We start from the raw sequence: 13,495 nt of genomic DNA on the forward strand, positions 1-13,495 counted from the left end.
CTAGCAACTTTAATCTTTTATGATTCGTACAAGATTAGTCTGACGCAAAGTTATTTGACCGTCCGAAAATTCAACTACCTAGCAAACCTATTTAAACTTATTTGTTTCATTTATAAAATATTTATAAGTCAAACATATTTGTTTCCAAAAATATGTAGTGATTTCAGAAACTTGTTTGTAAACTGTCATACCAACTAATGGTGTGGTACTGCTTGGCACTAGTTTCTGAGAAGATAGAAATATGAATGTGTTATTTCCCGTATTATCTTGTAAAGTAAAATATATGATTTTCAATTTTATACAGATATGCAGAACAGAAAGGCTAAGGTCGTTCATTACGACACTGCCAGCATTTCTGTTATTTTTATTATGCCACGTGTCTTGTGCATTTAAGTATTACAATCCAAGTGTCCAAACTTCGTTTCAACTTGTTGAGTTCAAGAGTTCAAGTTAAACACAAGCCAGTACCAGGACCACAGGACACTAAATACTATTCCTAACATCAATGGATTATAATATCGTCGGTAATAAGCAGTATCAGTCAAGAATTCAGTTTTAAGTTCAAAATCTTAGCTAGATTGTTCGGTTCGCAAGTATGTCTGCTAAAGCGATTTACGAAGAAGATGCGAAGGTTTTACTAACAAAATATTTGAAAAATAGTGATTTTGTAAAATGTCAAAATGCTTGCATCAGCAGTAGTAAAGATTGGCACGATGTGATCGCAACGAACGAATGGCTCAACACAAAGGTTTGTTGTAATAAATTTTGTCTCCGACTTGGATATGCTGATCGACATTTTTTGATGATCAAATGAGGTTTACGATGTTGTAGCAGTAGATTAGATTGTCTCATCATGTTGTACTTCTGCTTGACTGGTTGTACCAGGCTTGTCAAAACATATGTTGATACGAAAAAGCAGTAAGTGTACGGTTTGATTTGTTATAAATCCATGAAGTGGACATCCATCTCTTTGTATTTTCAAATGCGACATCCACTCAGTTGTGATATGTTGAATTTTCTAAATTTTGACATATGTGAGTAGTTATTGAACTTGTAGACGAAGATATTGCTCACTTCATAACAGGTAACACAAAAAAGTATGCTAAATATTTCTAAGTTTGCATCAAGACACCATAAAAAATTAAATATATTCCCTTTTGTCATGTGATCGAATTTATGCAGAAAGACAAGATCATGCAATTGTTTTATCTGGACAATGTAATAGAGGATGAAAATGCATGGATTTACATGTATCAATATTGATATGTGCCTCACCTTCTAGATCTATATGAAATTGTACATTTAACCTCAAGTTCATCCAAAGCTATCTCATTAGGATTTCAAATTGAAATTATATTACTTAAAAAATCTATCTTGTGGCTATTTAGAAACTAGTTGTGAAGCCTGATCAATTGATAAAAAGACGAGCAAAGCTTGGTTTGATTAAAGTAAAAGCTGATATTAAAGAAGTGCAAGAGTGGGTTGAATCTCGTTTAAATAAAGAAATCCAGGTAGATAGCCATAACCTAAAGTTCTTAATACACTACAAGTAGGTGATTATATTTTTGTCAGAAGTATTCTAAAACTTAAAATTTAAACTATTTTTATGTTATATATATTTATGTAAGTATTATGATTAAGACAATATGTTTTTGTTTATAATCAAATAGGTATGTTCATTTTTCATTTATTTAATGAAACAGAACTTACATCATATATGTTACATATTTATTGTCTGTTTTTCAGTTTATCAAAAGTTTGTAATTTTAGATTGGGCAGACAAAAGGACTATTGAAGCGGTTTCTCATTGAACCTTTTGTGGAACATAAACAAGTAATGTCCTGTAGTTTTAAGCTAGTTGAAAATTACTCCATAGGCATTACTTTGCACAAACAGAAAAAGCATTTTACTTCCCATGGTTCATATTCAGTTGTAAATTATTAAATTTTTTGAACAATTCACATGAATGCTTTTTTACAACAATAATCAGAATTTGTTAAGTAATTCATTGGTGTGTTTTTTTTTCATTATTAATTATTAGGAAGAGGAGTTTTATGTTTGTATTTATGCACAACGTGAATCTGACATTATCTTGTTTCATCATGAGGGAGGAGTAGATATTGGTGATGTTGATAGCAAGGTAATCAATAATGATGTTAAATGAACTTTTTTGGTTAAACAATTTTCTTATTAAAGGAGATTTTTGATGATTTTCCACAGGCAAGGCAATTGCATGTTGAGGTTGGACAGTCAGTTGATGTTAATAAGATTGAATCTGAGCTGTTGGTGAATGTTTCAGGGGAAACAAAAAGGTTTTTAATGCTAAATTTTTGCATGACAACATAACATGTAAGTTAATTAAAAAAAATCCATCTTAGATGTTCAAATTAATATGTAATAATAAAAAGTAACAATGACAATTTAGTTGCCAACCATTTAAGAGAAAATTATGGATGTTTTAAAGATCATTTAACAATGTGATACCCTTGTGTTAACATTTGAAGATGTTCGTCTCCAGTTTCTTAGCCATAATGTTTCTTAAAAATCTCTTTATAGATTGTTGGCCAACTTCATTTTCTCTCTTTTTGAAACTTTTACAGAACTTTACTTTACTTATTTGGAAATAAATCCATTAGGTGAATCAACTATCAAAATATTATTTATATATTTGAATGACATTACATGTATATTTAGTCTTCATATAGCAAAGCCAACACTTGCACCACTTTTTTGCATCTAATATAATTCTACATACTTTTGCTCTTAAAAATGACATGAAAGTTTTCTATTATGTTGTTTATTAAGTGATTGTGGGAAAGACAATACACGTTTTGGATGTAGCTGCAAAATTAGACCAAACAGCCGATTTCATTTGCAAACCAAAATGGGGTGAAATTACTTTTCCTCCACCATTTGGTCGTGAGGCCTTTCCTGAGGTATTGACTATTTTTTAGCATTTTTTTTGCAATGTGCAGAGTTTATGAGAAGAATTAAGTTCAACAATATTCTTTTTAGGAAGCTTTTATCGCTAACTTAGATGCTAAAAGTGGTGCATCTCTTAAACTGACGGTTTTAAACAAGGCTGGAAGAATATGGACAATGGTTGCTGGGGGTGGTGCATCTGTCATATACAGGTTTGTTACACATGGTAGATCTATCTTCTGTTGTTTATTACACATGGTAGATCTATCTTCTGTTGTTTATTACACATGGTAGATCTATCTTCTGTTGTATACGTAATTATGACTATTTTATGCAAAAAACACAAAGCACTTTGCCCATAAATCCATAAAGTTTGTTGACTGATTTGTCCATTGATATCAACAGTATTTTGTTTGTTCAATCAGTGATACAATTTGTGGACTTGGTGGTGCATCTGAACTAGCAAACTATGGTGAATACTCTGGTGCCCCAACTGAAAGTCAAACTTATCAATATGCTATAACAATTTTGAAGCTACTCTCTGATGGGGAACCAAGACCTGATGGTATTTTGAATCCAAATATTTGTTAAAAATAGTTTATTTCTTATACACTCGATAAAGATAACTTAAATAAATGTCCGCTTACGCGCAACTATTGTACAATAAAAGGCATCCTTAGTTATATTACTGTACATGTAATGATGATTTTACCTGTGAAATTTTAACTAGAACTATTTCTACGATATGGAGAAGAGGTTTCTTTGGTTGTTTAATATTTTTTTCTCATATTTTCATTTTAGGTAAGATTCTCATTATCGGTGGTGGAATTGCTAATTTTACAAACGTATCAGCAACTTTCAAGGTAAATAAGCATTGTTGTGGCATTTTTTTTATCTGTAATAGGCACGTTTTGTACGGATTTCCTCCAGTCTTAACATGGCTAAAACACAACGTTACCTTTTGATTTTACGAATTATCATACATTTTTCTCAAGTTATAAATGTATGTGTTAGGTGTCAGTATAATGCCATGATGTACATATGTTAGTGGCAGTAGATTTTCCAGGCGGAAATCAATTGTTTTACTTTTTATTAGCCACAGTGGCTCATTTACTGTAACTCTTACATATATGCCTAATACTGTACAATATTATTCCTAGGGAATCGTTAGGGCACTTCAGGAATATCAAAAAGAACTTATAAGACATAAAGTGACTATTTTTGTCCGACGTGGAGGGCCGAACTATCAAGAAGGTCTACGAGTTATGCGAGAAGTTGGTAGGGATTGTTAAAGTTTCTTCAGAGTTTTACCCATTAAAATTCAAGAAGGTCTACGAGTTATGCGAGAAGTTAGTAGGGATTGTTAAAGTTTCTTCAGAGTTTTACCCATTAAAATAGTCTCGATCGTTAGTTTTAATTGTAAATTGCATGCACGTTATACAGTTAGCTTCACGAACAAATGAAACAATGGAACTGCAGAGACTATTATTGTCGTTCTTTACTTAGGTGCCACCCTTGGTGTTCCTGTACATGTATTTGGAACGGAAACTCACATGACAGCAGTTGTTGGTATGGCATTAGGTAAACGTGAGATACCTAAACAACTCGTTCTTGACTCTAACACCGCTGCTGACATGTTCTTTAAATCTGCTGATCAGGTGCTTTGATTGATTCCTAGAATATTCTTTTGTTTGCAAACATGAATTTTCAAGATAAACATATTTTATAATTGATGACAAGCATCACACTGCTATTTCTCCATTATTTAAAATGTTTGGTTAGTCGCTCAAAGTTAAACCTAAGCTACGTGCACTATATATAACGATTCTGTTGATGGACTCATACATTAGTTTGTTTTTGAAAAAATAGTTTTTTTTATATACGTTGGGTTTTAGGGACCATCTCTTTCTCAAGCTAAACGTATTATCTCTGCATCCGAGTTGAAAAACATGAAAACATCGGTTGATAGCAATGACGGTGAACCACTGTTTCATAATATGACTCGAGCTATTGTTTGGGGAATGCAATCAAGAGCAGTCCAGGTAAACAAGTGTTGAAGTACAGAATACAGCTAGGTACCCATGTTTATTTTGTGTGTCAATGTAAATCAATACATCAAGTGTAATGTTGTATCGCTCCTCTCGGAAAAATACTTTGAATCGTGAAATCAGAAACATTACTTCCTCTTAGGGAATGCTTGACTTTGATTATGTTTGTGAACGGCGTTTACCATCTGTTGCAGCCATTGTGTATCCATTCAGGTGAACTTAGATATTCATATTGATAATTTATCTTATCTTTAGACTGACAAAAGTGTGATATTCGCCACATTTTTGCTATTATTTTATTACAGCGGTAATCACAGAAGTAAATTTTACTATGGTCATAAAGAAATCATGGTACCTGGTAAGACTTTGAAGTTTTAGTGAAAGAAACTGTGTTCAAACATTTTGTTGCGTGAATTTGTCGAGTACATGAGATCTGTACACGTTACCTTATGATAGTGCATTGATGACGTGTAATCACGTGATTTCTTCACGTATAATTGAACAACATAATCTTTCTATGTCAACAATTTAATCTTTCTCTCACTCTACCGGTTTCTACATGAATACCGGTATATCATGAACGCGTGTAAAACGCTGCTGCAAAAACCTAGCTATGTTAATTAATCTATAAATATATCAATAAATTTACGTAGTTTATAAAGATATGAAGGAGGCAGTGCAGAAACATCCTGAAGTTGACGTTATGGTAAATTTTGCTTCCTTAAGATCTGCTTATGGTGCGACAGTCGAGGCAATGAACTATGAACAGGTTAGTAGATATGCTCTACTTATTGATTTTTGCCGAGAATACGTATTCCCATTCCTTAATTAAGTAAATGACGACAATGGGTGTTGCTTGTTGTTTTAAAACAAATTTTAAAATGTCTCTCATTTTATGCAAGAACTCAAGTAGTTAATTATTTGTTTTTTTCTGTTGGTAGATAAGATGTATTGCTATAATTGCCGAAGGAATTCCCGAGGCAATGACAAGAATAATAAACCTAAAAGCCAAGGAAAAAGGTGTTACCATAATTGGACCCGCAACGGTAAGTAAAGAAAATCCTAATTCTTACTTTTTGCATCAGAAATTGTCTTTTGCTTTAGATTTTTGTGAAAATATGCCCTGTACTACTATATGGATACATATATTGGTTAAGGTTGGAGGTATTAAGCCGGGATGCTTTAAAATTGGGAATACTGGTGGCATGTTGGATAACATCCTTGCCTCAAGATTATATAGACCAGGAAGGTGCGTGTTTTATACTTAACGGTGTAGCTACATTTTAAAATTATTGCAGCATGTATAAAGTATTCACATCAATAAAACTCGTGCACGCCTATGTTTGTTCTTAATTTTTAGCAATAAATCACGTTAAAATTAAAGCGGTTTTGAGCAGAAGTCAACAATTTTTTTATTAAAGTAATTTTTTTATTGCATCATGCGTGCCTCGATTCTATTTAAAAACCGTAACCAGAGAATCTGAAGCTACATGTTTTCCATATGTGTACTGTATATTTATTATATAATTGAAATATAAGGGATGAACCAGGTTTTAAAACATTGAATCAGTTAAAAGCAAACTAATTTAAAGATTATTTGCCATGAAGCCAATGGATGCTCTTCTCGTAAACTTTTGAACGAAAACCTAACCTACACACATTTTGAAAATTCATGATTTATTGAAATTCTCTAGAATTTTTTACTGAAGCTGTCTTTTACAATTATAATTTTGTTTTGTTCTATGTCACAGTGTCGCTTATGTTTCTCGTTCTGGTGGTATGTCAAATGAACTCAACAACATCATTTCACGATCTACCGATGGTGTTTTTGAAGGAGTTGCTATTGGTGGTGACAGGTATAAAGATATTTCACATTTACTTGAGTTTTCGGATTCCTTTCCATTCCCTAATATACTGCACTGTGTCATGAGATGATTTTTGTACAAAGATGAAACATCAGCTGAAGGAAAGATACGTTAAAACATGAAGCAGAATCTTAAGTATAAAAGTAAAATTCGAATGATTTGTATGGTTCGCTTGCATGCAGCTTTGGTGATGATGAATTATATTTTTTAGTTCTGTTATGTGTTAAATACCGTTTTTGGTGTGCTCTATATTCTTTAGCCCTGATATCAAATGTTTCATGTTGTTTTTCATATAATATTTATCATTCATAGAGGATGTAGATAGACTACTGCATACTACAATGATTGTATTATAAATACATATTGAATTTTCATTTAATTTACTTGTCAAGATATCCTGGAACGACGTTTCTTGATCACTTGTTACGTTTTAATGATCATCCTGATGTTAAAATGCTTGTACTACTGGGAGAGGTAAGATTCACTTCTGGGAAAATATTAGCTGTTTACCTGTTTGTGTGTCTAAAATATATAAATGGAAATTTGCTTTCAAGGAAAAATGTTTTACTGTTACGTATGTAATTATTTGATGTCGTGTAGGTTGGTGGAACCGAAGAATATTTTATCTGTGATGCAATCACTTCAGGACGTATTACGAAGCCTTTGGTGGCGTGGTGTATAGGAACTTGTGGAACAATGTTCACTTCAGAGGTATGTGTCATATCAACCGCTTGACGTATGAATGGGATACACGTAGGTAATTTGATCTTGATTAATTTCATTACTCTTAGAAAAACGATGATAGTGTATTTTGACCTCTGTGTTGGTAAAAAGTTACAATTGAAAACATTTTCAAGATTGCGACAATTCAAAAATGCACGCGATGAACAATTTTTTGTGTGAAATAAAATGAACCTTAATTTCAGGTACAATTTGGTCATGCTGGCTCAAGTGCTCATTCTGACAAAGAAACAGCTGTAGCGAAGAATAAGGTATAAAGTGAGAACTTTTAAATATTCGTGTCATTGAAATATTTTATGCTTATTTTTGATAACCATCTTTTTTAAGGCGTTAAAAGCAGCCGGAGCTCATGTACCAGAGAGTTTTGATAGTTTGTTTGACGTGATACGGTAAAATCTGAAATCTCATCTTTGTGTTATTAGTTTCTTTTTCGAATATTTCGTAAATAAAAGACATCACGTTTCTCTACTTCCCAAATGCAATGTTTGTAAGATTTTTTACTATGAATTATGTGATTTTTTCTCCATAGAGATGTTTATAATGATCTCGTAGCTAAAGGACAGCTTATTCCTAAACCTGATAAAACTCCACCAACAGTCCCAATGGATTACAGCTGGGCACAGGTATCGTGGCTCACTGTCGTCAAATTACTGCTTACCTTAAAGGGCCTATTTGTGAAGTTAACTCAACCATCTTGTAAAAATCTTTTTTAGGAGCTCGGTCTTATTCGAAAGCCCTCGTCATTCATGTCAAGCATTTGTGACGAACGTGGAGCTGAATTACTCTATGCTGGCGTACCTATTACAAAAATATTTGAGGTGCATGTTGTTCTAAACAAAAAATCTGGAGTAGCGATGTCCTTGGTTATGGCAAATGGTCTTTACTTAGCCGTCAATATAACTGTATTTTTTCTAGGATGACCTTGGAGTCGGAGGAGTTCTTGGACTTTTGTGGTTTCAAAGGAGGTAATGCTTAGTTAGCGGAACTTACGAACTGTGGCTCGCCAAATAACAATAGACTTTCCACGTTTTTTACCAACCATTATTATTAAGTTTTTTTGTTATTGTACGTACGTTCATTAGGCTTCCAGCGTACGCCTGTAAATTCCTAGAAATGTGTTTGATGATTACCGCTGACCATGGACCTGGTAAGCTTTTCTTGTATGAAACATGAACGACAAACAGCGGAGTATCCGCTGCAGCTAATTCCATCATAATGAAATGTTTTACTGACCGAAAATCAAATCAAACGTGGAATTGATTATTTTTGTAAGCTTTAGTTTTGTTTTAAGCTGTCTCTGGAGCACATAACACAATTGTCACTGCTAGAGCTGGCAAAGATTTAATGTCTTCTCTCGCTTCAGGATTGCTCACAATTGTAAGTTAATTGTTGTCCTTAAAATGTTGATTTCTTGCATAAAATTTTCATTATGAACGCGTGTGGTGTTGTTTGTTATCGATATTTTGAATGGCTTTATCGATATTTTGAATGACTTTATAATTTTTTTATAAGAGGTCACTAAACAAACGTCATTGTGTTGATATCACAAAGAGACGTAAATCTACCATTGCATCGTTCGTATTAATGAGGAAAGTGTTCGTATAGGGAGATCGATTTGGAGGTGCATTGGACGCTGCTGCCAAACATTTTTCTGAAGGATCTGATAGTGCAATAACGCCAATGGAATTTGTAAACAATTACAAAAAGTCTGGAAAACTGATCATGGGAATTGGTCATCGAGTGAAATCGGTATTTTTAACGAGTCTGAGTGTTTTGTGTCAAGTTTTTTTTGTCGATGTTTTCAGTATCAAATCTCTAAAATGTTGCACGAAATCATTTTTGTGCATTTTTTAGTAATTTTTAGACTAGATTCTTCTATCTATATCCAGTCATACTAGACTGTGCTATAATGATCAAACCGTTTATAAAATTGTGTTGTATTTTAGATAAATAATCCTGACAAACGTGTAGTAATAATCAAGGAATTTGCATTAGCTAATTTCCCCATGAACGAAGTCTTGAATTTTGCTCTGAGCGTCGAGAAAGTCACCACATCTAAGGTATACTTATATATCTAAGTAATGAACAGTATTGTGTTAAAGATGTTTCTATTCAAATTTGCACTTTTTCAGTCTTCCAAAACAATTCCGATCTAAATGCAAACATTTTTATTGATGGTCGGCAAAATTTGCCATTGTTTAAGAACTGTTTGGACTTTTCTGAAGATATTCTTGACGTGCATTTTTTTCAGAAACCCAATCTTATTTTAAATGTCGATGGATGTATTGCTGTTTGCCTTGTTGATCTGTTGAGAAATTGTGGATCTTTCACAAGGTGTGTGCCTCTGTACATTCATAGAACATTGCATCAATTACGTATGATCCACAAAGACAGAGATCGCTGTATGATACTTTTACCTTATATGTTTGTAAATGTAGATCGTCCAGGTTGGTATAGTCCTGAGATGTACTTGTACCTTATATAACTACCACAAATATTGCGTTAAAAATGTTTGAATTTGTTTGGTCACGAGTAAATTTATATTCAGACATAACTATTTCTGTAAACTTCAACGGTTAGCAAAACACTATATCTCAGAGTAAGAGCACTGAAAGGAATTGTGATAGTTTGAAAGTTAGTCCGTGTTGGTCACTTTGGTATTGTTTATCGAACTTAGGGAAGAAGCTGACGAGTTTGTGTCAATTGGTGCTTTAAATGGTTTGTTCGTACTTGGTAGATCCATCGGATTTATTGGTAAATTTATTTGTTGATAATTATCCTTGCTGAACCAATCTTTTATACAATGTTGATACTGTTTCAGCTCTTTGAAAGACTATTTTACGTTCAAGAACTTTAATTTCATCCCAATAGATTAGGTTTATGTGAACAAGCCACATTTTACATTCTTATTCCATTTATTTTAGGACATTATTTGGACCAGAAGCGACTCAGACAAGGATTATACCGACATCCTTGGGATGATATTACTTATCTTCACCCTGATCATCTACAACATCAAGCTGGTTTTGAGTAGCATGCACAACGAAAAATTCTGGATTAAATCAGTGAAAATTTGAAACAGCTGTCGAAATAACCACTATATACTTTAGTTAGGCGTGGAGTTTAATGCGTTTATTCAATTAAAATAGATTGTTATGATCTGGGATCAATTGTGTATTTTCCATGACGCCCCTCACTGACCATTGATTATCTTCTATTTGCTTGAAGTTTGCGCAGTTTCAAATTTAAACTTTTATATATAATCAGAAATACCAAATGGAGACAACTTAGGCTGCAACTGATATGCGTTGTCTTGTTTTGTTTTGTCCGACAAAGGAAATTATTTAGCAAACTTGATTGTTTTCTTTGTTGCCATAATTTAATTTGACTGCTCAATACAATAAGACTATTGCTTTTGGTATATACATGTTATTTATGCTTAGAGTCTGTCATGATAAAAAAATATTTTCAACCAAGCTCTTTTCAAGACCTCGGAAAAATATTTTAAACTACTAACAGGTAAGTAACTCATGAGTTTCTTTTCACAAACAAAACTAGTGCGAATATTAAGCCATGCCATTTTATTTCTGTTTTTTTCCTGAAAGTCCTGTCATACTGTTCACAAACGTCTAAAACAATGAGTGGTCTATCTCAAACAATGGTTCCATTTACAATTGGATGAATATATCATTAAAATTTGTGAGATTTCTTCTGGATGTCCCAACTATTTTGTTTTTGTGGTGGTTTCGAGGGTACTCACATGTACACAGTTCGTACCTATTTTTAGATATTGACATTGAAAATTAGAAATGTCCTTTGAAACAACAGAAAGGTTTACTGGAATAAAGCATGCCATGGTATCAACTATGAATACAAACAAGAACTGTCAATTTCCTGACAAAATTGCTGGCTTGAACTAAAAATTTTCCCAATGTTTGTATAGAGCCTGTGCAACTGGATGGGATGCTTCCATTTGCCAAGACATACATCTGACAGAACCACCCATATGACTTAAATTTGATGTGTTAATAGATACAACTTTCTTTTGTGTACAAGATTTAACAATTTCTAATGCTTTACTGTCTGACTCTTTCAAATTAAACTGTGGAACATAAACAGCATTTGTTGTTACCAACATGTTAACATAACTTCCTATTGCAGTAGTAAACCCTTTCCATTTTTTGCCATCTAAAAAATGCAAAAATCAAATTATGAGCATTAATATTTAAATTCATGTTTGCAAATGATGATCGTCCAGGTTAATAAAGTCCTGAGAAGGACTGTTTTTGTTGTTGTTGACCGACGTTTCGACAACCTTAGCGGTAGTCATCTTCAGGTTGTCGAAACGTCGGTCAACAGCAACAAAAACAGTCCTTCTCAGGACTTTATTAACCTGGACGATCATCATTTGCAAACATGTAACGATGCTCCCGGGTTCAAACCATTTACTTTGATATTTAAATTCATTATTGTAAACATTGTACCTGAACTATTGTGCTTTCCACAAGGCAAACACACTGTCTTCACATTAGGAAATGTAGTTTTCACGGCAGTTTCTACTTCTTTGTAATATTTCTCATCCCCATCATTGGCAATCAATAATATATCTTCTTCAATAAATGCCACAATACCATCAGAATGTCCTGTCGTATCTTCAGGATCAGGAATAAAAGCAATTTTAGCATCTAAGGCATCCTCCAAGTCATTTTTCAAATATTTCCTTTAACTTTTATTTTCAACAAAAATGCGTTCAGAAATCACCACTTTGTCACAATTATTATCAACAACATTTCCTCCATCTAATGAAATATTTACTTGCTCAAGTTTGGCACCAATTCTTGTCATCACTTTCATGAATTCTGAATCAACATAATTGGCATCTTTGGACTTGAGGTATTTGGGCTGGTAGTTAAATTTTACTTGAGATTTTGGTAGAACTGGACAAAAATCACGCATCCACAGGTCTAAGGACTGGTCAACGAATAAAAATTTTGCATTTCCAAACGAACAAGTGCACTGCTTTTTCATGTTCTTTTTTGTGGCATTCGAACAAATGACAACAAAGTCATCTAGACCTGCAGTTTTCTCGCTCATCTCTCGAATAAAACATTCAATATCTTTTATATTCTTTCTATAATAAGCATCATCCGGTAGAGAAACAACAATAAGATGTTTATCCTTAGTATCGTTGTCAACAGATAATGCCATTCTTGAAATCGTATGCAGCAATTCTATAAAATCAGCATTCGTCGAGTATTGACATTTTACTGTTGAACTAGAACGATTGAGTACAACGCAGACTCACTAGTTTCCTGTGCCACTCACACTGCGCATGTGAATCTAACATAGATTTACTCATATACTGGTGATGCCATTGGGTCATACCAACGGCAAAACGAAGGGTGAGGACGGAATGCTAGATGTAAAACAAATTAATGTGAGAACAGGACTGTGAAGAACACAGCAGATCTAGAAAGATTAATGCTGAAGAAAAATGAAGGAAAAGTATACCTTGGTGTATGAAGGCTAAAAGTGTCCAGTGAACAGGAAAAGGGCGAAAGCTGATAGATATGATGGAAAGAATACGCATTGACATTTTCTGTGGACTGTAGTGAGAAAAAAAGTAAAAAGTTCCTAGATTGAAGCTAAATATTGTGGTATCTGGTATTGAAAAGAATTGTGTAGCTGTGATGCCAAATGCAATACTGACAAAAGATGATTTAGAGCACATGGTTGAAAAAGTTGAAGAATTACAGATAAAATGCAATGTGTAATTGCACTTACTATTAAATATGTGTATCCTCCGCAAACTCTTTGTAGTAGAGAAGAAGAATAAATGTTCTGGCAGGTCCTGGATGTCAACAGTAGCGTGCTGGCCGGGTGAAGGGCGGGGTCAATGCCCCAAGGAGTCAATTTTTA

General features: G+C 33.5%; 2 protein-coding genes across 2 annotated transcripts; one reads left to right on the top strand and one right to left on the bottom strand.

Annotated features, from left to right (window-relative positions):
- Window positions 1-96: 96 nt before the first annotated feature.
- Window positions 97-10,742, top strand: LOC124439725 (ATP-citrate synthase-like). The gene is made up of 33 exons (XM_046990005.1): window positions 97-748; window positions 1,389-1,511; window positions 1,771-1,833; window positions 2,042-2,140; window positions 2,221-2,312; window positions 2,557-2,636; window positions 2,806-2,936; window positions 3,016-3,134; window positions 3,348-3,487; window positions 3,724-3,785; window positions 4,083-4,200; window positions 4,429-4,580; window positions 4,818-4,964; window positions 5,113-5,183; window positions 5,276-5,328; window positions 5,624-5,739; window positions 5,912-6,016; window positions 6,128-6,219; window positions 6,722-6,826; window positions 7,228-7,309; window positions 7,436-7,546; window positions 7,762-7,827; window positions 7,904-7,965; window positions 8,106-8,199; window positions 8,290-8,394; window positions 8,492-8,541; window positions 8,659-8,723; window positions 8,868-8,953; window positions 9,182-9,325; window positions 9,523-9,636; window positions 9,828-9,910; window positions 10,254-10,330; window positions 10,501-10,742. The coding sequence occupies exons 1-33, from the start codon at window positions 596-598 to the stop codon at window positions 10,608-10,610; spliced, it is 3,270 nt and encodes a 1,089-aa protein (XP_046845961.1). The 5' UTR covers window positions 97-595; the 3' UTR covers window positions 10,611-10,742.
- A 191-nt stretch (window positions 10,743-10,933) lies between these two features.
- Window positions 10,934-12,880, bottom strand: LOC124439726 (putative agmatine deiminase). The gene is given in 2 exon segments (XM_046990006.1): window positions 10,934-11,764; window positions 12,061-12,880. Coding segments are annotated over 2 exon segments (996 nt in total). The 5' UTR covers window positions 12,785-12,880; the 3' UTR covers window positions 10,934-11,492.
- Between the last annotated feature and the right edge of the window lie 615 nt (window positions 12,881-13,495).

Source organism: Xenia sp. Carnegie-2017, unplaced genomic scaffold, assembly GCF_021976095.1.
Source record: "Xenia sp. Carnegie-2017 unplaced genomic scaffold, XeniaSp_v1 HiC_scaffold_2, whole genome shotgun sequence".
Lineage (NCBI taxonomy): Eukaryota > Metazoa > Cnidaria > Anthozoa > Malacalcyonacea > Xeniidae > Xenia > Xenia sp. Carnegie-2017.